The following is a 26568-nucleotide window of genomic DNA, read 5'->3' as shown; positions in this document are numbered from 1 at the left end:
AACAATCCTCTATCTCGAGGTACCACACATTAACAACTAACCAGCGAATTCCGTACGCTAGCAATTTCTGTAAACATCTATATTTAATACAGATGACATGCAGAAGGTGATGCCGACTGTTCGCTTTATATCTGCACCAGTGTTGTATGCAGAGGTTTTTTTCAAGGGGGGGCAGGGGCTCGTTATGCTATCCTGGCTACGCCACTGAATTTTCGGCGCACTGCATCGGCAGCGCTTCTAAAAGCACCGTAAGAATTATATTACTGAAAAATAACTGTTTAGCGCATCTCCGTAAGAATGAATTTACCGCTGAGGCATAATTTTGCGTCAAACTAGCCTAAGAAAATCTGCTTGTGTTAATGGCACCCTACCCCAATTACTGAAAACCAAAAAACGAATATTCACCAGATCAAGGTGTCGTCTCTACTGAAATACAGCGTCAAAGCAAGAAAGAAAAAGTCAGTTTCGCAAAAGGGCAAAGCAATGAATTGGATAGAAACATATTCGAATGTTTTACGAAGCAAGGCTAACAATTTTAGGAGCGATATTATTGTAATAAAGATACGCTTGCTAAGTAACCAAGTTTACAGCGGTGCGGCCAAAGTAGACGACCACAACAAGGCTCGCGCGTAGTGGCGGCGTTTAAGCGATCTCACGTAACTCTACAAAACGCTGGTGTCAGAGAAGACTGGCCGCTTGAGGTAGACTTTTGACAACGTTTTCTTACGTGTTGAGAGCACAGCCCATAGCAGCTCCCGCCTGCTGTGGGGGCACAAGCCACGCGCTGATCGTTGCCGCGATAGCGCGGCAACCATAAGTCGCCCCCCCCCCTTCGCCCTTGTTGGCTGGCGAGATAAGCGCGCGCGCAGACGAGCCCCGCCGGAAAGCCCTGCCAGTTCACTGCGGGGGAAGAAGAGACTAGCGCGTCTTTCCCCGTATATATATATATATATATATATATATATATATATATATATATATATATATATATATATATATATATATATATATATATATATATATATATATATATATATATATATATATATATATATACACGTGAATGATGGTGGCGGCAGTGGCGACGGCGACAACCAGCCGAGACTGTCCATATAGTTGCTATCGCAATAAAATGTTGCAAGGAGGACAAGTAACCGTTAAACTCCCGAGGACGACTCACTTTGCAAGGCCCTTGGCCTGAGCTGAGAGCAGAGTTGGCTTGTTGTCCGATGAGGTTCTATGGAAAGCTGATCTATGGCTGGCGATGAAAATGACGATTCTGTAAAGTGAAAGAGGAAGGCGACAGTGTCAGACGCAAGAGATCGTCTTTTTTTTTTTTTTGCATGCAAGCAACAAAAGTGATGAATAAAACGTTGCGCATAATAATAAAAAAAGGTACTTCCAACAGGGAAATGCTGCATTAGACATTTTTTTCCTTCACGTTGAGACGCAACGAATGTAATTGTAACACTTTGAAGCGTTGTAGACAAGCGCGGTGCAATGGCCGGCGATTTATACACGAAGGCATGCATTCAATCGGAGCCAATGGTCACTCACTGAGCTGCGACTGGAGAAGGAGCGCAGCGACTGATGCTGAAAGCGAGTCCGCGCCCGTGGTCGTCATGCCGTAGCTGGCGGCCTCTCCGGCTTCTATGTTTTGCCGAAGACGCTCCAGGTTGGCCACGGATACCGGTGAGCCTGCGCATGCGCCAGCCGAAACAGCAGAGCATTGATGTCCCTAGGATACAAACCAAAGTTCCGTGGCAAAACATCACATCAAGCGATACCTTCCTAAGTTGTTCGTGGTATGGAGATTAAGAACCGATAACATTGCAGAAAAAGACGCAGTGAATCCGTTACTGCGAAAGCATTCACGATTGACGCGGATCGTTTCACTTCGGTTATAAGGATCGGCACGTGAAGGTATGTTGCATCTCGATTTCTTGACGTGCTGCGGAAATAGTGTTATGATTATTAATTTTGCTTATTTATTAGCGTCAGAAATGTACATTGTGAGTAAGTATGCAGGAGGAGGTCCCAAGGTAGCAAACTGCAGGCGGGACCTCCTTCATCACAAACATTTCGCAAACGCATTAATTTTTTGTTCTGTCGAGAGACAGAGAGAAAGAACAGACAAACAGCCGATGTTCTAGAAACATGAGTAAACTCTCTTTTTGCCAGACGTGTGCTAAAAAATTGCTGGACAAGGAATGGGCCAAGGTTAGGGCAACAAAACTGTGTTCACCCCAAGTCCCCATGCAGAAATGTTGGCTCCTATAGACACTCGTTGTTCAACAATTTTTCATCAGATCCCGCTTCCGCCTTGCAGTGAGCTTCTGCATTTTTTTCTTTTTTTCTTTTTGCATTTCTTCTATATGCTTTTACGCAAGGACATGTACGATAGAAAATGTCATGATCGCCGGTCGTACCAGCTGTTTAAACACACTCGAGGTAGTGTTTACAGATCGAATTAACATGCTAAACTCGGCAAAACAGTCCGACGTCGGTAGTTAGGAAGAAGACATGAAACGAAGTGGACCGTGGAAGCGGGATATATCAACGACTTTGTATTTCGCATTAAATGTAGCACAGTTCTTTTTAAATCGTAAAATACGTTCGAAGCATGCGTAAGGACGGCCTTCCGACGACCTTACCGATGGTCGCCCTGGATTTCTCGAGTTCGGCGAGAACCCGGTTGTCTTGCTGGATTCTCGCCAAGATTCGGTCCACTTCCCTCGTGGTCGAAGTGGTCGCAGGAGACGCACCAGTCACGGACAGCTCCGCACTCTGCTTGCCTGCGAGCACCGGTTTAGCTTCCTTTACAAACTTTCTTCTTCTTCTTTTTTTCTCGAAGCCTCGAAAGACGGTGGTTACAAAAGGTCGAGCAAATTTGTGGGCAAAGTCAATGTGGGCAAAGTACTATACGTGCAGCGGCATGCGAAGTTCGTGAATATCTACGTATGTGAGTCTATGCGCAATAGCGCAGTATCAAGATACGAAGGGAAGGAGCCTGCGCTGTCTTTCTCCTTTCCTGTCAATATCTTCGTGTATTTACGCTACTGCAAAGTTGTGCTCCTTGTGCACCGACAATGTAGAAATGTTCACGTCGGTGAACGAATGGCCGGTCTTTCAGTGTAAAGCCGAAACATTAACAGTGAAAACATCTTGCCCTCTTGATAAACTGTTTTGCATTTATGAAACTGCGAACGTACACCCCTGATCGTCTACAATCCCCAGCAAGTTGCACGGAGGATAAGAACGAGCAAGGGGGCATGATAGCCTAAAAGGCGGACATCGTTAACGTATACCAGAACGTTCAATTATTGCAGTAAGAGCACTGCACGAGTGGCTGCCAGTTGTTTAGAATAGGTAGCACATAAAATATGCCTTGGAAGAACACAGGTTAAAACAACTTAAGAGCCAGCTTAGATGACAAGTGCATTGGAACCGTTTTTCTTCTGATGTTGTATCGCTAGAATAAAGATGACACCGGCCACTTAACCTGAAAAAAAATAAAAACAAGGAACAGTTGGAATCTGATTTGGGGATGAATGAGAGTGATGCTTTTTCGATTCATGAGAACGGGTTGGTCAGACGTTTGCGGTCCCCTATATCGGGTAACTGCTGAAGTCACGTTGTGAAAACAATGCGGGCCACTGCGGAGACAGGGAACAAGAGAGTATTCGCGTTTACGGAGACGGGTCGTCTACGTTAGCGTAAACAAATGTCACGACGAAAACTGCTATGCGAACTGCATAAGTGTTACCGCAAACAAATAGCAGCAGCGAAAAGAAATCCAGGTAGAGTCGCGTTCTCAGAACCTCCCATAAGTTCTTCCCGGTTTTGAAAAATAAAATAAATGCACAACGCAGATTTGGCAGAAATACTAAATTCGCAAACGAAGTAAATAAACGAACCAACAAAAAATATCAGAAGCTAAAGAAACTAAGAAAAATAATGTCATAAAGAAAGGAAACAAAAGCGTTTGTACTCACACTCCGAAAACGTGATACGGCGAGGGTCACGTTGGAAATAAACCGTCAGAACTAAAATCAAAATGAACAAAAGAAAGCGAAACATAAGCATATGAATAGTGGCAGTCAGCAAGAGCATAAACAATGCTAGTACTGCATCGAATTCTTGAAATTTCTCGTTTTATGAGAGCAAGAATAGCAAGAATAATTCTTGTTTTGATTATTTTTTGGAGGGAGGCAGCAGAAAAAGTGCATGTTCCGAACAGTCAGTAGACCTCTTATCAAATTTCACACGTCGCATAGTTAGTTATTCTCACTGAATGGCTTCAAAAAAAAAAGGCATCGATAAAACGTGTTTAAAATAGCGGATATGCCTCAAGCCCTAAGATAAAATAACTTTGTTTATTTGCCTAAATCGGGGGACTTAGCATGCCGGCGCATTTCAATTCAATGATATCTAGCACAGTCCAAAGGCAAAAATATTTCTATTGTGGGAGTCTATAGCCGCGCGACAATCAAGTAAACTGAAATTCAAACGAGCCAACCTCGCCCTCCTCACTTCTTCCTCCTTCCACTTGCAGACAGATGACATCTGAAGTTTCGGCGTTGAAGGAGAGCATGTCTACGTCACAAATCTCGGAGGCTTGATTGATTGATTTGTGGGGTTTAACATCCCAAAACCACCATATGATTATGAGAGACGCCGTAGTGGAGGGCTCCGGAAATTTCGACCACCTGGGGTTCTTTAACGTGCACCCAAATCTGAGCACACGGGCCTACGACATTTCCGCCTCCATCGGAAATGCAGCCGCCGCAGCCGGGATTTGCACCCGCGACCTGCGGGTCAGCAGCCGAGTACCTTAGCCACTAAACCACCACGGCGGGGCAATCTCGGAGGCGACGGCACAATGGCGAGTCATAAAAGCAAGGCCTTATTTTGTATGTTTATTTTTTACTAGAGTTAGGAATACTTGCACGTTACTCTGCTGCAATCTCAAACAATTCACTTGGAGGACAGACGTGAGATGACAAGGGGAACGGTACGTTTACGGAGTAGTAAAATATATGTCAGTAGACGTTTATGCTGCACCTGAGGAGCAGGTTAAGGAAGGAGTACCGGTCGCTCCTCCCGATGCCGCGGCCGCCGCGGCCAGCTGCGATAGGGCGTCGGTGCCGGCCGATCGGGCCAACTCCAGGAACGGGCGAGACGACGACGAGGTGGTGGTCACGGTGGTGATGGCGTCCATCAGCGGAGAGGCCGAGCGCGCACCGCCACTGCTTCCGCCCCTCGGACTCGAGCTGGACGACCGCTCGGCTTCCAGCAGAAGGTGGTCGGAAATCTGCAGGCTCGTCCGGTCGCCCAGGTCCGAAGGCACCACCTGAGACAGAGAGATGCCTCAAGTTACTTGCAGGAATCGTTGTGCCTATGGCCTTGAAGAACTTGGATTGGATTGGATTGGATTGGATAAACTTTTATTTTGAAGAACTAGGAGACCCGCTTTAAATCTTGCTACGAGCGCTGCGAGCTGATGTCTTGTTGTTCCTGCTATTCCGACACCTATATCAATGTTACTCGAAGAGAAACATTTATAGCTTTCAAATGCGAAGCATTTCTTAGCGAACTTTGGCGACTTTGAGCGTATCTATCTATCTAGCCGCTTACGTTTGGGGGCTCTCGCAGTCCCCCCCTTAACTTGGCGTGAACCAAAAGAAGCATGGGAGGGTAAGATGGTTTGACGAATATGTCGCGCTGCTCAAGACATGAATAACGTCCCATTCCCGTCTCGTACGTCGTGAAACACTTCCCGCCAGACAGTGGCACATACCCACGGGCGGGTATGTGCCGCTGGTATGCGGGAATGTGCCGCAGACGTTTGACACTTAGTATCTACCCAGGAACGACGAGAACACACATGGGCAATTTCCATGCGTGAGCGTAAAGCACACCCGACATCGGTAGAGTCGACACAAGGAAGACATATAATAAATGTTAGTGTAAAGAAAAACCTGACATAGCCAGCCCACACCCCCCAACGAATGCAAATAATAGAGTTCAGTGTCCCAACAGGAATCGAGCCCAAGCATTCTGAGTGGCAGGCAAGCATTCTGCCAAAGAGCTACACCAGGTCTCGGAACTTCTTTTCAAATAGACGCTAATCTACATGGAATGCCTATAGTGGTTCACGCTCACCTTCCTTCCGCATGCTTCGCACAACGTCGATTCCCAAGTACGTGGGATCTGCCTCATTTTTTTTGTAGCCGCGGTCATCATCACTACGGATATTAAGGTAATTATCATCATCGTCATCGTGATCAACGAACCCATGCTGTCCTCACGCTCACCAGCACGTGCTTCACGATAAGTGATTAGTGTTAATCTTGTCACTTTATGTTTTTCTTATCCACTCTATGTATGCATCTTCTTTTCCCTTTTTTTGATCGTGCAGTAACCAATCTACAAGTACATGACTAACTGAAGTGCTTTTCAGATTATTTCATACCGGTTAACCTTCCTGAACTTCACTTATGTCAGTCTCTTTTCCATAAATACAGAATGTTTGAGGCTCCATTTTGAAACAGCATTTATCTTTTTTACAATATTCGTTGTCACTGTAAGCGTCCCCTCAGCCATTTCGAAAATCTGTTAAGAAACCGCAAGAAAGATTCAGTACGAAAGTCCCTTGTTGATATCTTGTTCCCACGGGCGACCAAACGCAGTGATATACTAGACCATACGAGTGCTATTTTGCGCGGTGAGCAGCCGCGATTTCTTGCATTTGTTTCACTCCATTCTCTTATCTATGTATTACGTATCCTTCCTCATCATAGTGCAGGGTAATAAACCGTATATTTGTTCTGGTCAACCTCCATCGCTTTTATTTTTGATTGCATCTGTCTCGGAAAATTGGTCACGCCATGTTGACTGTGCAGATTCTAGTTGCATTTTCGTATTCTAAGCAGACTTGTTTTACGTTAGTCACTAAAGACAGCAACCGGCGCAGGCTTTTCGCGCCACCACTACAGCCACGGAATAAATAATATCGGCTAATAATTATCGATCGAACACACGAGATCTGCAGCTTGGTGGGTCCCCTGTCATCATTTACCCGAGCAACCGGAGTGATCCGATCTCACCTCGGCAGACAGGGAGCGACCGGCCCTCCAGGACTCCCTGGCCGAGCGCGTCCGCTGCTGCTGCATCTGCTGTCGCCGGAGAGCGGCCATCTCCAGCACCAGCTCCTCGTGCAGCACGTTCTGGAGCTCGCATTTCTTCTGGAGCTCGCGCACCTGCGCACCAGTCAGAGGGCACGAAGTGCTGCAGTTATCCCGACCATCGACTCCAGCAACCGAAGACATGCATAAATGCCCATCATCGATCGACTACAGCAACCGAAGACACGCATAAATGTTGGCTGTATACTTGGCTGGAATCGATACCTGTCTGTTCACATAGCATCACTTGCACGAGGTAATATCTCACCTGTGTAACCTTATTTAATAAGTACAGCTACTTCCTCGCCGTGAGAACCGTCGAACGAAGAATCTAATATTTCCTCTATTGCTAAGGTTTTTTTTCTGCAAACTACTTCTTTTATTTTTATAAACTTGAGCATACGGTTACGAGTCGAAAGTGTCCTGGAGTTCAACTGACAGTAACCCCATTTGCTGATTTCTCGCACCAACAACGGCAATGAGCGATTCAAGCATGACGTTTACCCATAGATTTTTCTCTGTTTAACCTAATTCATTTGGTGCCCAAGCCACTTCAAACACCCATTTTTCGCAATTCGTTGGTCACTCCCCCCCCCCCTTTCTCTTTTCTCAAAGCATCAGTCTCGCCCTCTCGACAAAGCGGTGCGTTTTCCCCTTTTTGCCAGCGTCACCAATGCCGAATTCTAGTGATTGTTTCACCTCTTTCTTAGTTCTAGTGATTATTTCATCTCTTTCTTAGAACGTTGCACACAGAGAGTGTGAATCAAGGGCAGAAAAAAATCGCAACTGCTCTGAAAGACGTGACTAAAAAGAAAGTGCCAAAAACTTTGTCCTTAAAGTATTGCCCTTTGTATTTAACCTGAACCAGATATCTTCCACAGAGCCAAAACCTAGTTTCGTCAGTAGAAATCCTCAGCATGGCAACGGACCTAAACCAAAAACCTCTTTTTGTTATGTAAAACCATGCGAAACAAAAAGAAAACCCTTTAAAATAAAGCACATCGTTTCTTGTAGCCCTTTGCAACGTTTCGTTTACAAAATACTTTAACTAACAATATCATATCCGATAAAATATCCGTTATGCTGTGAAGTAAATCTCCAAGAGAGTCTTCTCGGGTCTTGCCTAATGTTTTATCTGCTCGCACGAAAGTTCGCTATAATATCCAGGCTCTCAACGCAGTTGGCGCGAGGAACGGAAGAACAACGTGCGATTTTTTTCCTCTCACACGTCGTATACGACGACAGCATTTCTTTGCACGAGGGCACGCAAAGAGACCACTTTCTTTTTCTCTTTTTTCTTTTTTCTTTATTTTTCTCGCGCTGCATCGCGAAATCCCATCATCTCCGGGCAACGGGGGATATAGTCGAGGCACGTCCTCAGTTTTTCGTTCCAACTATCATATTTGCGCGCCACTCCTCGCCGTTATCCGAGTTTCCGTAGGGAAAGCTAGAAATGATTTCACTCTCTGCGCATGGACCGGGGACAGGCAAAACCGAAAGCCCGTACGAATGCTTAAAAAAATAAACGCCACAAACGAAAGTCCCCACCCGTATATGTATGCAGTGGTACGATTCGTAGCCCGGCGAAGTCTCCCATCACAGTTTTACAGAGCTGCGGAAAGATGGTGGAATGACGAGTTTCTGGAGCACCGTTCTTAGTATTGTTTGTTTCAGCAATCTCTGTGGATTTTACAGCGAAGCTTCGCCTCTCAGACTACTTGCAGCACAGAAAAGGCGACCTACTGCTTTCTCTTCCTCTGTCATTTTTTTGTGAACAACGCCTCCGTAGCGGGGCTTCAGTAGCGGGGCCGAAACGTCATTTGTTTTTTTTTTATTTCAACAACTGGTTGGCGCTTACTATTTCCAGCCAGCCGATTCGTAATGTGAGTCTTTCGTAATTTTAACCAACGCTGACCATATCGCTAACCGATTCATATTGCTAGGAATTTAGATGGCAAGCCCCAAACCAGTCTACGTCGCTGGTGTTTCCGGGTCTGTCGTTCTTTCTCTTCGGTCTACCAGGGCAAAATGTTACAAATGCACAACTACCTATTATTCTACTTTTCAGTATGTCGTAACACATCACGTAAGAGTGGCGAATGCACGAAAGGATGTACTTAGGAGGAAGAGGAGGAGGAGGAAATAACTTTATTTAAAAAAAAAACGGGTAAATGTGGAAGAATTTTCTCCTTCCCATAGGTGGCAGCCATGAGTCCTCGAGCTCTGGTGGCATCCTCGGCTTGCCGCTCAATAAATAATTCTCAGTTAGCAGGTCAAGAGTAAAGTAGCGTGCCTTCTGAAGAGAACTGACGACCACAACCGTCATCACGGAAAATGCAGCATTCACTTCATTTAATGCAAATCGCTATTTACCCTCGACTCGAGCGTCTGTATGGTGAGCTGCTGCGCCGCCTCGGCGGATCCTTTGGCGGCGGCGGCGGCCGCCTTGGCCGCGCGCACCTCTTGCAGCGCCTGCGCGTGCTGCCTCTCGAGCAGGCGGCGCTGGTCGGCCGCCTGTCGCAGGTGGCCCACCAGGGCCTCCAGGGCGGACGCCTCGCCCCGGGCGGCCTCCAGCTCAGCCGAGCGCACACGTAGCTCCGTCTCCGCCTGCGACATGGTGGCGCCACTGTCAGAGGACACTGGACGAGACGTTCTTCAAAAAGTAGAGACAAAATTTTGAAGGATGGATAGGTTTGTGTGGAATAGGTTTAGGTTTGTGTGGACGTACACAAACCTGTGTCCACACAAACCTATTAGGTTTGTGTGAACGGAATAGGTTTGTGTGGACGGAATAGGTTTGCGAGGACGCACACGCATCATTCATAAAATATCAAGAGATAATATCAGCCTAGAGTACGTTTAAAACCAAGTTCAAAAGTGCGTGTGGTGGCACCACACGCGAAACGCGCCTCGGGTTTTCTCGTAAACGACCAACCACCACCTGCGTCACTGGTTTAGTGTTGGCTGAAATGAGTGAAAATTAGTATGTACGAAAATGATTAAGCATTAAAGTAAAGATGAGCAACAGTCTCGGCAGAGAACGGCGCTTTCCAATAGATGGCGAGACACTGGAAGTTGTAAAGGAATGTTTCAACTCGGGACAGGTAGTAAGCACGGAGCTGAACCATGAGATTGAAATAGCGAGAAGAATAAGGATGGGGTGGAGCACATTCGGCAAGCCTTCTAAAATACGTTCCAGAGCTCTCTCCTGGCAGGTTTTTCCAACGGAAAGACGAAGCAGGCTAGCCCGGGAATGCAAAGGGTTATGTCTTTGCCTAGGCATTGCGTTTCTGGGGGCGGGGTGGTCACGCATATTAACAACGTCTCGTAGGGGGACGTCACTGAAAGAAGCTGTCAATGCGGTGTAAACGTGCGCGTGGTTTTTGCGCTCGCGAAATCAGCTATGCTTGCACGAAAACCACTCTCGGTCCCTGCCATCTCACTCACCGCTCTTTAGCACCGAAACTCCGACTGGGTTGTACAAAACATTTTTCAAAATAATTAACTGTCGTGTTCTCGAGCAAACCAGCATTCCAGCCATGGTAAGTCGGTCGGTAAGTCGTACCTATCGCGACAGTAAAACAAAGATACAGAACTAGGCAACTGCGGTGGAACAGTTGTCTGCAGGCGCGCACAAGCAACTGCGCCCTCGTTACATTCCACGCAGCGTTTCTGCAGGCGAGTGTTGAATGTCTGCGCACGCGGTCGAGCACTGCCTGGCAGCCAATTTTCTAAATGGCGCTGCCGGCCGCCGTGCCCGCTCTGCAGTAGCTAGCTCTGTTTCTCGCGTCCTGTGCAGCGCACTTGTGTTACCAAACTCTTCGACAACGAATGCTTCATCACTGACACAACACGAGAAACGTTCATAGTTTAATACAACTTAGGAGTCCGGAGAGGCGTCACCGCCCTGGCGACAAAAGCGCGGCAGCCGATCTTCTGCGCGACTAAAGAAATAGCTCCGCCCATGCACTAGGCAATGTTCTCCGAAGGCGGTGTCACCAGCAAGTCCGGCTCGTGACGTCACTCTAAAGTGCGCGCCCATTGGTTCAGGCTTGTGTGCGAGCCCCTTTGAGTAGGACATACCGCATACTTCTGAAGTTGTACCTGTCTTTGGCGCCCCCATAGTTTTACGGCAGGTTTTTTTCGTTAATATGTCAACCTAACACTAAAAGCAATACTACCATGAACATCCGTGCATTAGCTCCGTTAACTGGTATAGCGATCGTTTCCTTTCGTCAATTCTGAAAGCTCAAAACACCTGACCGAAGTAGTTGTTGGGTTCGCTGGTTTGGTTGCCAGGGCAGGCGCTAAACAGTCTCTGCATGGAAAAGCATTCTTACTATCTACGCACAAAAAGCAGAGAAAGAAACGGTAAGAATGCAACGAAGACTGACCGGCTAGTAATTTCGTGAAAAAGCTCACCTTGGCGTCCTAGGAAGGCATGCTGAGAGAAAGACAGCACAGAGTCATGCCCAAGAAAAAAGTAGTGGGTTCAAGTAAAAAAGTGGAAATAAAAAAAATGATGGTTTGAATGGCCTTCCTTCAATAATAAGCCACACAAAGACAGTTATAAATACCAAAAATACAAAAAATTATTCAAAGCACAATCAAAAAATAGCTGAAACATTCTTGCTAGAGAAACAAGAGTCACATTTGCTCAGCAGAGGCGAAGCAAAGAATGCAAGGGTGATAGATTGACATGCTATTCGAAGTAAGGTTAGCAGGCCACTTTTGCGTTCAGGATCTCATCTGGTGTAACTCTGCAAAACAACGGCTTGTCTGTCGCTTCAACGCGAAGCGAGGGGTCAGAGAGTAGCCCGTACGAATCTATGAGCACACGTAGCACGCTCGACCTCCGCCTGTTATTCAAAGTTCGCGTGTTACGGTCAGAGCGACCCAGTGAGACAGGCCAGGCAGTGGCGAAAGATAGTTGAGGAAACAAAGACGTCATTTTCTGCCCCCCGTCTTGGGGGTACGTCTCAGTGCCTTTAGGAATGGGCAAGAGGAAGTAAAGATGATAGAAAGAAGAATAGAAGTTATAAATAAGTAGAAGCGAGGATTCGCTGCTATAGGATGTTTGAAAATTCTTAGCTTGATTACGCGTTGCGATTCAGTGCATGGTTTTCGCTTCACTAGCCACCGTCACTGAAGCATGCTATTGTAAGGAGAGCATTAATAAGAGATTGATAATTTCAAAATCGCGGCGAACGTTGTTCCTCAAGGAACGGCGACACCAGAAGCTCTGCTCGAAAGCGTGGTTCCAACGAGGGATGCAGCGCACGCCGTTTTCAGGTCGGTTATAACGTCACCTATAATTGACTTTTTCTTAAGCGCATATTTTCAATGTTCACCACTGCAGCAAGACGTAAGAAAAAAGTACCACTATCTAGTAAACACTACAAGAACTAAACGAGAGGTGGCTACATACAGGAGACGGTACCGCCATCTAGTGAACACTGCAAGAACTAAACTAGAGGTGGCTACATACAGGGGACGGTACCGCCATCTAGTGAACACTGCAAGAACTAAACTAGAGGTGGCTACATACAGGCTACAGGGGACGCACAGCCCACGCCCTAAGGAGCTTCGCCCCTAAAACACAGTTCCTTAAAACCACTCGAAGACGAAAACCGCCTTCGTGTCGGTCGACTGAATTTAACACCCTTTTACCCGCCCATTTTCCCGAAAGCTCTATGCACTCTCAACGTAGTTTTACATCGCCTTCTAGATCGAAAACGTTGGAAGCGTTCTGTACTTCACGTGATTTTACTGTGCATTCAGGATCTGCCTACCTTCGACCATAGAATTTGCTATGAATACTTTAGGGCGAACTCTGGTCCTAGTGTCTATGAGAGCTGCAACGTATACGACGCTTCATGCAGCACGGAAATGATGGGTACAGTGCACGGATTTGTCTAATCTTCGTTCTTTTAACTGCGTTCGTTTCTAAGTGGCCTGAATCCAGTTCACAGCAAGACGAAGTTTAGCAAAGGCTTAGCAGCTACGCTTCCCCACCTTGACCTTTTTAGACTCACCAGTTTTCAATGGGCTCAGAGAGTTCCCAACAGTTCGTTCTTTCACTCGAAACCAAACCAAAAACACAGCAACAAACAAAGCCGCAGGTCCGTTTGAAACCCGCAAGCAGGAATACAATGCAAATCCGAGTACTATACCCATTATGCCATGATGGCTGAATGATCGCAGCCCCAGAGTTCCCAAGAGTTTACTTCAGGAAACTCTACGGCTGTGATCAAGTCAGTATCTCATGTGATGACGTCATCGTAAGACGTGTCATTTTGTGACTTCACGATGACGCCACCAATTCTGGCAACTTTTGACGTCGTCGCATGATTTTTTTTTGTATTACTCGTGTTGCAGTCGACAAAAGTAACTTTTCGCGTTTCATGAGACAGCTGAGGCTTTCGTAATATAAGAGGGAACAAAAGTCAGAGGAGCTAGTACAGAACACGACTTTGTTATTAGAGAGTTGTCGCGGAGTTATTGTGTGGTCAATATATACCACGGAATAGAAAAAAATTAAAATGATAAACGGCTCAGAACGAAGGGTCGGCGGAGCAATTCAATAGACGAGCTCCTCGAATTGTGTGCCTTGAAGTAATTTCGAAGCGCAAACTTCCAACAAACGCAGGGAGCGCAATTCCTTGAATGGTTTCGGAAAAACTCCATAGCACTGCGGAAATAGAAGGTGACGAGACAGGAAAAAGAAATACTTGGAAGACGATGGTGCAATGCGGCATTCGCCTCCGAAGTGCAATATTAAACCATGGCCGCTGAATGAGAGAAATTGCAGAGTAGATGAGGCAAGCGAAAAATATCAAGAAAAAAAAGAACGGGGACACGAGAAAGAAAATTATCCAAGGAGTGATAAAGAACAAATAAAAAAGAACAACGACGTTGGGAAGATGCAAAGAAAATAACTCTTCGGGGTTAGCTGCCGGGCGTAGCCGTAGGCACGTACGACGTCAAAATATATGTTCAAAAAAAAAAGGTGCTTTCCACTACGCTGTAGCTTTTGTACTAAACTCATCCCAGGTTATACCACGAGAACGATACACAGGTAGGCCAGATGTTTCAGTGCAAGCCAATGCCCACCGCTGCAGTATATGCAAGAAAGTAAACGCTCCACGGCAGCCGAGACAGACTAATTCTACCCTTCATGTTTTGTCTTCTCTGAGTGCGTGGTGGAGCTGTCGGGTGTGTTATTACACAGACGTACCCAAAGGGCCGAAGTGAAAGCGTTACCAAAATAAAAAAAGCACGACTCAATAGGGTAGAGTCAGTGTAAATGCGCACCCACGCGCGCTTTTGGGCGATTACGAACGGCTGGCATATCCATAGATTCCGTGAAACTGGCAGGATATTCAGATGAGCAAGCCAACCAGACAGTCTGTAAAAACTGCTCCGAAATAAAAAAAAACAGAAGTGAATACAGAACGGCACTGCAAAGAAATTTCATTCCAGAAAAAAAGCTAAACAGCGTGGACGAAGTGAGAGTAGAGGAAAGCTTTAACTATACAGAAAAAAAAACATGTGTATAACGATCTCTCCCTTTTGCGCCGTTGCGGTTGCCTCGCGAACGCCATTAGGAATATTAAAATTTTTCTTGATAAACTCGCACGGGTACAGTGAAACCAGCCTCTATGAACGTCGAAATAAGATGGACGTCAAGATACGACACGGCAGTCAAAATATGAAGCTAGACGTAGAGATATGACAAGGACATAAAAACATAAGAATTTATGTAGAGACATGAGAAATATAAGACTGAACGCCGAGATGTGAGATAAACGTTTAAACTTATTTGTACGCTAACACTTAATGCCACTATTTCAGTTCAATGAGCTAGTCTGTCTTTACGAATAACTTCCTGATTAGCGATTACCCTAAAGTTTCTTCAGAAATAGCGTTTCACTTTTGTTTCATACTAACATGCGCCTTTTGCGGTCACATATAAAGGTAACAAAGGTGCTAAAAGCTTTTCGGATATGAAACACTTCCTCAACATTACACGGGCTAATTTTTCAATCATTTTTCCGCTATAGGACGGTGCACTATATGCGCTATAGGACGGTGCACTTGCCGACTAGGCACCTTAGGAGCGACCGCAGGGGTGCCGCTAGAGATATTTTTCAACAGGGAAAGAGGGGGCGTGTTCAACCATACTTTATGTGTGTTCGCGCGTGCTTTTGTATACCGCGACCAACCGGAGACATGGCCTTCCCGCCACCACACTGGAGCGCCCCCTCTTTCCATCTCGTCCCCATCTACCAGCGCTCCGGAGACTGGTGGAGTTCCTGGACGAGATGGGAATCGTGGCCTACCGCTGAGAACGGGACCTTTGCCACCCCATTCCTCGTTGCCGGACTGCTGTTCGTGCCGAAAACGTCTGCGCCACTGCTCACCTAACCTTATTCTCTTCTATCCACTTTTCTCCCATTCTCCATCCCCGCAGGCGCTGCGCCATGCTCTTAACCGGGCTGCAGAAATTAGGCGCCTTCCTCTCCTAACCACTACCACCAACACCACCATTTGTATTGTGCTTCGATACGCAAGCAAAAGTTTCTACGCCGTGGGTCGCACGTCCCGTGTCGTCGCATAGTAGCTAGTTTTCGAAGTCATAAAGTCGCATTGAATGTCAATAAAAACTGTTTCACAGCATATCCACGGAGTGAATGATGATGAGTGGGGCGAAGCGTCCGTCAGTCCGTCCGCGCTTCCATGCGTCTATGCGTCCGTCCGTGCGTCTGTCCGTACGTCTGTCCGTGCGCCCGTCCCTCTGCCCGTCGTATTCAAGGGACGCCACAAGCCACCCGTCTTCTCCAACAATAAAAGTTGATTTGTATACCACACAGTGTTTCTCACGTCTTTAGTTTGATGATCGACTAGGACGATTAACCTCTCTCTAAAGAGCTTCGCCCTACTCGTCATTATTTACCTAGTGGACAAGCTGCGAATTTTTTTTTTTTTTGGAGGAGGGGGGGGGGGGAGGAGTTTTAGCTACGCCACTGAGCGACGGCGATGGCTGTACGTGAAGCTGATTTACCTGCTTGGACTCTAAGTGAACATAGTAAACCAAAACTTGGAAAAAAACGGTTTTATGAGCTCGTGCAAAGAACGCTTGTTTCGTGTACATATACATGTACTGACCGTCCGTAGCCTGGTGACTTCCTCCTCGAGCGTTGCGTTCTGGGCCTCGACCTCGATCTTCTGCTCCAGGGCTTCAAGCAGTTGCCGCTCCTGCAATGAACGGCACGTGCACGCGTGATTTAGAATGAAAGGTAGATATATCGGCGATGTAATTTTTTTTTCAGCAGCAGAGCTCTTTAGGCTGACCGTAAGAAATGAGGTATTCGCAGGAAACCACAGGTGGGTACGCAGCACAGGCACTGTACAAGCCCCACGACAGAGAACAGCGGGTGCGAGCGTTAAACTAAAAAATTGATTGGCGAACTCGAGCACGAGAAACACGCGAAAGAGAGAGATAGAGAAGGAAGAAAATAGAAAGAGGGACAGAAAGGAGATGATGCGAATAAAGAGAACGAACAGAATGGAAATAAATAAAGGAAATAAAGACACCAAGAAATATAAAGACCGAGAAAACATAAAAAGCGAGAAAAAAATAAACACAAAAAATATTGAAAAAAAAAACGAGCACAATACCGAAAAAGAAACCAGAGAGAAATAGAGAGAAACAAAGAAAGCGAAAGAACCAAAACGTTAGAAAGAAGAGAACAAATGAAAAAAAATGGCAGATCCCGCATAATGATGATATGCGAAGCATGAATGACGAAAGTTGATATGTCACTTTAAAATCAGCACAACGTTACGAGGCTGACGTAAATTATTCCGTACATGACAACAATGTCATGGTTGTTATGTTTGGAGGTGTCACTTGCCTTCGTCGTCTATTCGCGTAACGTGATACCAAATTGGATATATGTGGAACTAGCCAAATGGCCGCGAGCGCATTGTAAGTGTGGCATGTAGTCTAGTTGTTACATCACACGCATGCCATGATTATCGCGTTTGGACATGTCATTTAATTTTAACGCCCGTTCACGTCATCTAATACCAAATTTCGTACATGCGAAGCTAGCGAAACGGCCACGAGCGCATCATGAGCGTGGCATGTAGTCATGTTGTTACTTGACACGCATGTCATGAATTTCATGTTAGGGCCTGTTGCTTGTGTTCTCCAAGCAATGATGTCATACCATACCAGCAATGCACCATGTCATATGAAGAAACCACCGCAAGAGCCGCGTGACTATGAAATGTAAATCATAACATTCATGACATATATGTCATAATTTTGATGTTAGGATTAGTCACATCTACTCATCATACAGTCATGTGATGCCACACAAATATTCGTATTGATGCCATTATTGAAACGGCCAGGAGAGTTGAAAGTCGTGGCGGCTAGATAGATGATAGATAGATAGATAGATAGATAGATAGATAGATAGATAGATAGATAGATAGATAGATAGATAGATAGATAGATAGATAGATAGATAGATAGATAGATAGATAGATAGATACGCTCAAAGTCGTCGCCATTCGCTAAGGGATGCCTATAGCATTGATTAGTGATATAAGGAGCAAGCAAGATAAATAAATAAATAGCGATAAAAAATAGACAGCAACCAGTGAAAAAAGAAGAAAGAGCATAAAACAAGCAAAATAAAGAGAAACGACGATGCCACCCAACCAGGCTCAGCTCTTTAGGATTGATCCCCCTAGTGCGATGCTGCTTTTTTTTTTTTTTTACAGACTTAAAAATAAGTGCCCTCAGAGAATGCATCCACTCATTTTCAAGGAACTCCAATAGAAACTACCAGCCCAATGAACAATAAACTCTTATTCATCAAATGACGACCATTCTAACCCGTGTGATGTTCGGTCAATCCAAAGCAGTTATTAGTGAGTATAAACATAACGCTTCGGCGCAAGCAGACCACGCTAAGCGTAGCGGAATTTTCAGACAGTGTCGATCAAATATAAACTATACCGTGCACAGTAGCCGAACACCCATCTGCCATAGAGCACTCAGGCGACCAAGAGAAGCAAGACACGTTTCCGTGGCTAATGCGTCTTCACACGCATGCTTACAAACGTACACGCACACATTTACGCACGCTCGGTGGAAAGCCGTTATCTTCAATACCCACACTGTATGCGGAACTAACCAAAACCAAAGAAATATAACAGAAATATCAGCGAGGCAGATATTCGGAACAACTGAAGCCGCGACTGTTACACTAGCGTGACTATCGATTTCTGCTTGCTATTTTCGCCATCCCTCCTAGGAAGGTTTAGCTATACGGCGCTCGGTTCACGTTCTACATCGAGTGACCCTCTTGGACGACCATTATTGCTTTACAGCGGTCGAGGCCAGACGCAGCCTTTTCGTGTTTTTTTCTTCTTCGGATTGGCTTAAAAGCGCCAATGAAAAGCTCGCAAAGCCGAAAATAAAGCCGCCTCGGGAACAATTCGGCTGCCGCAATGGCGACGCGCCAAGTCTGGATGGCTGGCTGGCCGGGAGACGCGAAGCTCCTTTTGCGCGGCACGAAGGGCCTGGGCGCGATTTTGATGACGGGCTGAAATCCTCTCGTGGGTTGTCTCGAGCGAAATATCTACATATAAGCGTAGCGGCCGTAAACATTCTTCTAAAACAGCGGGGAAAAATAATGTTTTGTGTGTCTCTCTCTCTTGCGTGTTATTCCTTTGAGACGGGTACTTTTAGCCAAGCTGCATGACAACTCAAGAAGCCGTTTTAGGTGCAAATACGAGCTGGGTGTGCATTTTGTCGCCGTTATTCGTCTAAGGCGAAGCCAGCAGTGTCCAACAATGGGTTTGCTTTGGTTAGCCTGAATTGTATGTGCGTTCTGGAAATAGTCAAGAAAACATAGCGTGCCTCTTTTCAACCTTCCACTCACTCGCTCAATAAATAAATGAATGAATCCGTCCGTGCGTCCATCCACTCACCCACTCACTCGATCGATCGATCGATCGATCGATCAATCAATCAATAAATCCACGAATTCGTGGGTTGAATTTGTATTTATGATGGCTAGCTATCTGTTTAAATGTGTGTGTGAGAGAGAGAACACGAGGACGCGGCTTCAATTCCGTCCGTAATGACGACGTTTCAGTGAGAACAAAAAAAAAAGGAACGCTCATGTACCGCATAATATGCACACGTAAAGAATCTCATGTATTTCTAAAAATTAATAGCGTAACCACTACAATATGGCGTGCGAAAATTATCAAAATCGTTTTTCTGGTGCGCAACGCTTCCGCACTGAACCTTTTCTTCATTAAGTCCTGAAAAGTGCAAGCACGGCACAAACAAAATACACATAAACAAACAAGTCTAATCCGATGCATTGGCTAGGGGAACGCTGTTCTCGTGACGCAATATCAAACTATTCGTTTCAATTCACTAGCATCGCTGTGTCACTGACTGGCACGTCACGCGAGGCGGCATGCCCGACCCCGCGAGAAAAATCGTCACGGTTTCCTTAATATCCCGTACTCTTGTTTCTTCACACGAACCGTTTTTAATAAGAGAGGGCGAGAAAGGAAGAAACGAACCATTTTGAATAAGAGAGGGCGAGAAAGGAAGAAAGAGAGAGTGCGGAAAAGAGGGGGGAGAGAAAGAAAGAGACAGCACGCGTTTGCGTACGTGCGTAACTGAAAGGGAGAGGGTAGACTTCAAAGCGTCACATGCGGAAGAAAGAACGCGCGTTAGAGGTCGCTCGCGAAGCACACGTGCATGCGCAACGCAGTATCACGCGTCTCGCATCTCGTATTTAGGATTTGGGAAAGGGAAATAGGGCAGAAGGAGGCACGGGAAACGTGCTTGGCCGGACTCTGAATTGCTCTTCTCCCAAGGCTCCCCCTTTTTCAGTGCGCCTCTTCCGGATTCTCTTTTCCCTAATTACCGGGGACGGTGAAGCGAAAACCACCACCAGGATGCAAGTTGAAAGGGAGAAGGAGGCTGCACAAAGATAGGTAAATAAATATAGCTCGCTTCGGGGTATAACCGGTTGCTGAGGGCACGGGCAAGCGTGAACATGCGTCAGAGACGCCATTCATTGTTTTCTTCTTTCTTCCTCTTCTCTCTTATAGTCTTCGAGGTTTTCAGTCTAAAATTCTCTGTCTGAGACCTTTGCGCCGTTTCTTTCGTGCAACAGGTAAAAAAAAACTTGCGAATTGTAGTCTCGGGCAAACCATCTTTTTATTTTGTTTTTATTTTGCAGTCGACTGTATTCCCCAATCCCCCCTCCTCCGAAAGCTTCCTTCACTGCTTTCTGGAACAAAGGCATCCCACTTCGTGCACCTCCTGCGGTTTTGCAGCAGTGCCTCCGATGACGCTAGGGGCTATACTCCAATGCCACGATGAAAATTTATCAAGAATTTAAGCGACGTAAGCATTGCTAAAATTCCTAAGGACAGCAGACATGTACGAGTGCCTGCAGACTTAATAATGTCGTATACCGCACAAGACCTACGAACTGCGCGGTGACGTTATGCGTGTGCATCTGAGCTTCCCTTCTCTTCCTACTTTTCTTTACTTTTCTTTCAAGATCCATTATCCCTCTCTTCTCCTCTGTGCAGGGTAGCATACCGGTTATTCCAAACTGGTTAACATCCCTGCCTATCTTCTCTATCCTTTTCCTTCCTTTCTCCGAGATAAGCCCACGTTAGACAAGCGACTAAGTCGTCCGACCACGTCAGCGTGCGACATCATGTGATGTGAGCTCACAGTGACTTCACGATCACGTTATAATGAAGTCACGTATCTTGGCGACCAGCTACGTCATGATGACGTCCCCATGTGAGGATGTGTTTTCGCACCCCTTCGTGTTGTTGCCAACGACGTCGCCGCCGCCGGCAGTCAGTTTTCGAGTTTGATGAAGCATCTAAGGCCTTATTCTTCGAAAAAGACGTGTGGCACAACCTGAACGAAGTCTTAGATCGAGAGTGAGGCGAGTAGCGAGTCTTTCGAATACGGCGCTCTTACCTACAAGAATTCCAGATCCATGTTACTCCACGCACCGTTCTAGAAGTTCCGTGGCGCCTGGCAGCCGCGTCGATTGTTCGGGAACCGAAGTTAAAATACATTTGTTCAAGTAGAAGAGGGTGGTTCGTTGAGTAGCTATCGTTGCCGCCAGTTGCTCTATGCAAGAAACGTTACAAAAGCTCGACTTAACGTAGACCGTCCTACGGGTCTCTACAGTGGTCTAGTCCTAACGAGCTCTACATTCACGAATTACATAGGCTCGTTTCTAGCTCACCATAAAGGTCGCGCAGTAAGTCAATTTTTGTTTTAATTGTAACTTTCACATCCATGCAACAAAAAACTTCGCAAACACTTGTCTGGTCCCATAGCCTAACTGGCTAGTAGAGGGACTAATTGTGTGACATACCTGCATACTTGTGCAAGTGGTTACGCAGCGACAAAGGACATCAAAACTGGATACAATGTTTAAAAATAAAAAAAAAACAAAAACACATGCTTTAATTATACAAAGAAACATAGCGCAGAACATAGCTACTTATAGCACAGAATAATATTAGCACTAGAATAATAATAATCATAATAATATTAAAATACTAAATGACTATACAGTCGTATTACTTAGAAAGTTCGCATGAAGTGCATGCTTCATGGCCAATGAAAAATTTCTAGCCTCTTTCACATCAGTCGGCATCGCATTCCATATGAGAGCACCGTGAAATTCTATGAGCATTAATTCGACCGTAGGCATTTCTGGCTACCGGTAAACTAAAACAGTGATTTGCTGCAGCTCTTGTACAGCGCGCGGGTAACGTAAAGGTGCTTAATGGGAATGGGTCATCACGTTTTATTATTCTATGCACTATATTAGCAACACTTGACACGTGAACAGAGTCCAGTGGAAGTACACGCATCATTTGAAACAGTTCTTTTGCAGTATCCGTCCTGTTTGAGTATGTCATAATCCGGACTGCCCTCTTTTGCAGGCGGGTGACATTTCAAATGAGTTTTATATGTACTGCCCCGCAATGCTATACAGTTCCTCAAGTGACTGTGCACGAATGCAAAATATAGGATGCGTAAAATTGACGTGCCAAAACATTCACGGGCTTTTAGTAGCGTGTGACACCCATATGCTAGCTTGGAGCATGTCTTTTCTATATGCGATTTCCAGTTCATGTCCGTGTCAAACATGACCCCTAAGTACTTAAACAAGGCTACTGGCTGTAGCAGTGCCGTATCTAAAACCAAGTTGAAACCTGCAATGTCGACACTTTGAACAAGCGAATGATATTGTAGGGTATATACTGCATTCATGCAGTTGGAAGCTCGCAGAATCCTTTTCTATGGCTACGTAGAACTCTCTTCTCCCCAGAGCTCTTGATGAAGTCGCTATGTGCCCAGGTGTGAGATGGCAGTGGACGAATATTTAGGAATCACGCAGAATTTGAAAACTCCATTTGACCATCTTTTCTAGCAAATACGTTAGACGTGAGTAAAAGGTGTCTTCAGACAATTAGCTGCTGCTTTATTGGACGTCAAGATGTCCAGGTGTCAAACTATGCTCTTGTATTATCTCAATAAATAAATTCATTCCTTTCACTGAGGTTATTTAGACATACCGTGCCCGTGCTTTTTGAAAAGACTAAAGAAGGCGTATTAAATCTGTCTGACTAAGGTTCATGCATCCATACATAATATCAGGAGCACTGGCAAAACAATGTCTTCAAGAACAGCGGCCACATTTCCAAGAGGCGTCGCCGATTGTGTCAAACGGACAATAATGCAATAGTAATACCCATAACAAAAATAAAACAGAAACTTAAAACGTTCTATAATTTTTGTAAGTGCTGAGAAAAGAGTTGAAAGTACGCACTAACGCAGGTGCAGTAAAAAATTTCACAAGAGCCTAAAATTTTTTTTAGAATTAGGGAACCAAGACACTGGGCCTCCAAGCTGCATTGAGTAGGCTTCCCTTGCGTTCGGATAATCAGCAGAATTTGAAAATACAGTCAAACGCAGGCTGCGTTGTTTCAAACGCACGGTGCGCCACACATGGCCAAATTAAAATCATGCGACACGTGAGCCGTATGGCACCGTGGCTCGTGCTGCATCTGCTCCATAGGTCTGCTCCATCTCGCTGGCGACCCAAGATGCCCTTGGGGGCTCACGGTAGTCTTCGATTTTAAATGCGAAGCATTTCTTAGCGAACTTCGGCAACTTTGAGCGTATCATCTATCTATCTATCTATCTATCTATCTATCTATCTATCTATCTATCTATCTATCTATCTATCTATCTATCTATCTATCTATCTATCTATCTATCTATCTATCTATCTATCTATCTATCTATCTATCTATCTATCTATCTATCTATCTATCTATCTATCTATCTATCTATCTATCTATCTATCTATCTATCTATCTATCTGTCTACCTCTCTATCTATCTATCTATCTCTCTATCTATCTATCTGTCTATCTGTCTACCTCTCTGTCTGTCTGTCTGTCTGTCTGTCTGTCTACCTCTCTGTCTGTCTGTCTATCTATCTATCTATCTATCTATCTATCTATCTATCTATCTATCTATCTATCTATCTATCTATCTATCTATCTATCTATCTATCTATCTATCTATCTATCTATCTATCTATCTGTATGTCTATCTATCTATCTATCTATCTATCTATCTATCTATCTATCTATCTATCTATCCGCTTACGACTTTTAGCTCTCCTGGCTGTTCCGATAATGATATCGATATCCTACTTGATATGGCATAACATGACTGTATAAAGAACATATCTGACTAGTCGTAATATGAAAATCATGACATCTACGTCATAAATATCACGATTTACACTTTATGGTTCTGCAGCTCTTGCGGTGGTTTCGTTCACATGGCATGTTGCAAAACTGATATGGTATGACATGATTGCAAGGCGAACACAAGCGATAGACCCTAAAATGAAAATCATGACATGCGTGTTGTGCAACAACATGACTACATGCCACACTCACGATGCGCTCGCGGCCGTTTTGCTAGCTTCACATATGCCAAATTTGGTGTTACGTGACGCCAATGGTTCACGAAGGTAGGTGACTGGTGCAAAAATTATAAATGGAGATGCGCGTCATGTGATAACATGACTACATGCCACAGTCAAGGTGCCAATACACATGAACATTACGCGGCGCGCGTGCTCACCGGCGTTCCAGGCGCCGGTGGTGCCATATATACTCGCAGGCGCGCGCCGCACTGCGTTGCTTTGACGCATGCGCGTTTCAGCGCGTCCGGTGTCCCTCCATGCCAAAAAGAGGGAGACGCAGTGTTGTCTGCGTAACACATCGGCATAGAGTAATTTTAGTCTATGGCATCGGCGCGAAATGCAGCATGTCGCATTTCTCGCCGGTTGCCGTCGGGCCACGCCGACGGACGCTGGTCGTGCCTGGCGTCAGACTATAGAGTGCGGGCGTTTTGCTAACGTAGCGTCACTGTGCCCGGCGTGCGCACGCGTCAACGCTACTTTGGAGTATATTGGGCCCTTCATTATGCGGTCACTGCCATTTCGCTAGCTCCGAATATACCAAATTTGGTGTTACGTGACGTCAATGGATTATGAAATATATGACTGGTGCAAATATGATAACCCTTGATTGATTGATATGTGGGGTTTAACGTCCCAAAACCACTATATGATTATGAGAGACGCCGTAGTGGAGGGCTGCGGAAATTTAGACCACCTGGGGTTCTTTAACGTGCACCCAAATCTGAGCCCACGGGCCTACAACATTTCCGCCTCCATCGGAAATGCAACCGCCGCAGCCGGGATTCGGACCCGCGCCCTGAGGGTCAGCAGCCGAGTACCTTAGCCACTAGACCACCGCGGCGGGGCAAAATAAATATGATAATCCTGCCACGCGTGTCATGTAAGAGCATGACCACATACTACGCTTATAGCGTGCTCGTGGCCATTTCGCTATCTCACCATATACTAAATTTGGTATCACGTGACGTGAATAGATGAAGGTAAACGACACATCCGAACATGATAATCATCACACGCAAGTCATGTACGGCACCATTTACCTCCACTTCGTAACATTGTGGGGATTTCTAAAGTGAGATATGAACATTTCTCATTCATGCTTCGCGTATCATCGATTCGCACTGTGAGTAGGATCTGCCAATTTACATAAACACATTCCTTCGGCACTAGTCTTGCACTTTTGTGTCTGCTGTGACGTACGAGGGAAACTTGTCTTTCGGTCGGACTGGTATTGGTAGGCTGATGTGTCGATGAGCCGGCAGAAATGACATGCCACAATGTAAATATGCGAAATATGCATATTTATCTTTAATTAGTGCTTCTTGTTTGCACTATTCATATGGGTATCTGTCCTTTTGTGACACATTTTTGTGTGGCTGTTTTTGCAGGTGTTTGTGTGAACCATTCAATGTACATTTTCTTTCCACGTCGTCTCATACCCATGTTCATGTAAATGAAGCCTGCTTTGTCATCATCGTTATTGTATGTCCAAGAAGAAAATGTTCTGTTGAAATGTTATTGATGTCTATGACAGTAAGTTTTTCTAAATAGGTTTAGGGACGGTTGGGCCACAGTGCCATGAATATAGTAGTATATAGCCATTAACTAGATGCAGTGAAAGGCGGGAAGTAGACAGGAAGCGCAAGCCTTAAGAAAGTGCGCCAGTGCCACCTCTCGTTTAGTCCTTGTAATGTCCGCTGGATGGCGGTTCTTCTATATGGGGAATATATGATGAAAAGATGCGAGATGCTGGTACTTCGAGTGTTGAATAGATGGACGAACGGCCACAGCGACAGATGCATGGACGGACGCAAGGACGGCTGCAAGGACTGATGGACGCATGGACGGACGCAGGGGCAGACGCAGGGGCAGATGCAGGGACGAACGCAGGGACGGACTCACAGATGGACGTGCGGAAGCACGAACAGACGCACGCACTGACAGGCGGATGGACGCACGGACGGTCACACAGACGGACGCATGGACGGACGGAAGCAAGAACGAATGGACGGACGGATGCTTCACTCAACCCTCCATCATTCACTCCGTGGATATGCTGCAATTTTTTTAATGACCTGCCGACACGACACGTCAGATCAAACATCCTAGTGCTGCCCCTGTATTGAATACGTCAACTTGAGCCCATTCTGAAACATTCGTAGCTCGGAACTTGCCTAGATTTTTCAGTGCGTAATCAATTTAAGTACTTATTTTGCACCTGAAACATTACAAGCTTTCAGATAACAGTCATGTGCAGCGGTCATGGCAAATATGAAGTGT

The 26568-nt window shown here is 45.6% G+C and overlaps 1 protein-coding gene across 6 annotated transcripts in view; it reads right to left on the bottom strand.

The window, feature by feature from the left end:
* Window positions 1-26568, bottom strand: part of Rbp (RIMS binding protein) — a 419392-nt gene that overhangs the window by 98824 nt on the left and 294000 nt on the right. For 4 of the 6 annotated variants that reach the window (XM_075889336.1, XM_075889331.1, XM_075889334.1 and 1 more), the window contains 8 exons: window positions 16356-16445; window positions 9561-9794; window positions 7110-7262; window positions 5065-5353; window positions 3996-4046; window positions 2655-2795; window positions 1558-1698; window positions 1181-1279 (listed from right to left, as the gene is read on the bottom strand). In XM_075889336.1, the coding sequence (XP_075745451.1) occupies window positions 1181-1279; window positions 1558-1698; window positions 2655-2795; window positions 3996-4046; window positions 5065-5353; window positions 7110-7262; window positions 9561-9794; window positions 16356-16445 (1198 nt within the window). The remainder of the gene's footprint in view (window positions 1-1180; window positions 1280-1557; window positions 1699-2654; window positions 2796-3995; window positions 4047-5064; window positions 5354-7109; window positions 7263-9560; window positions 9795-16355; window positions 16446-26568) is intronic. The other 2 variants (XM_075889332.1, XM_075889333.1) reach the window with 2 other exon arrangements.

This window comes from Rhipicephalus microplus, chromosome 3, assembly GCF_043290135.1.
Source record: "Rhipicephalus microplus isolate Deutch F79 chromosome 3, USDA_Rmic, whole genome shotgun sequence".
In the NCBI taxonomy this organism is placed as follows: domain Eukaryota; kingdom Metazoa; phylum Arthropoda; class Arachnida; order Ixodida; family Ixodidae; genus Rhipicephalus; species Rhipicephalus microplus.
Note: the sequence above shows the minus strand (reverse complement) of the source record. Positions and strands in the feature narration are given on the sequence as shown.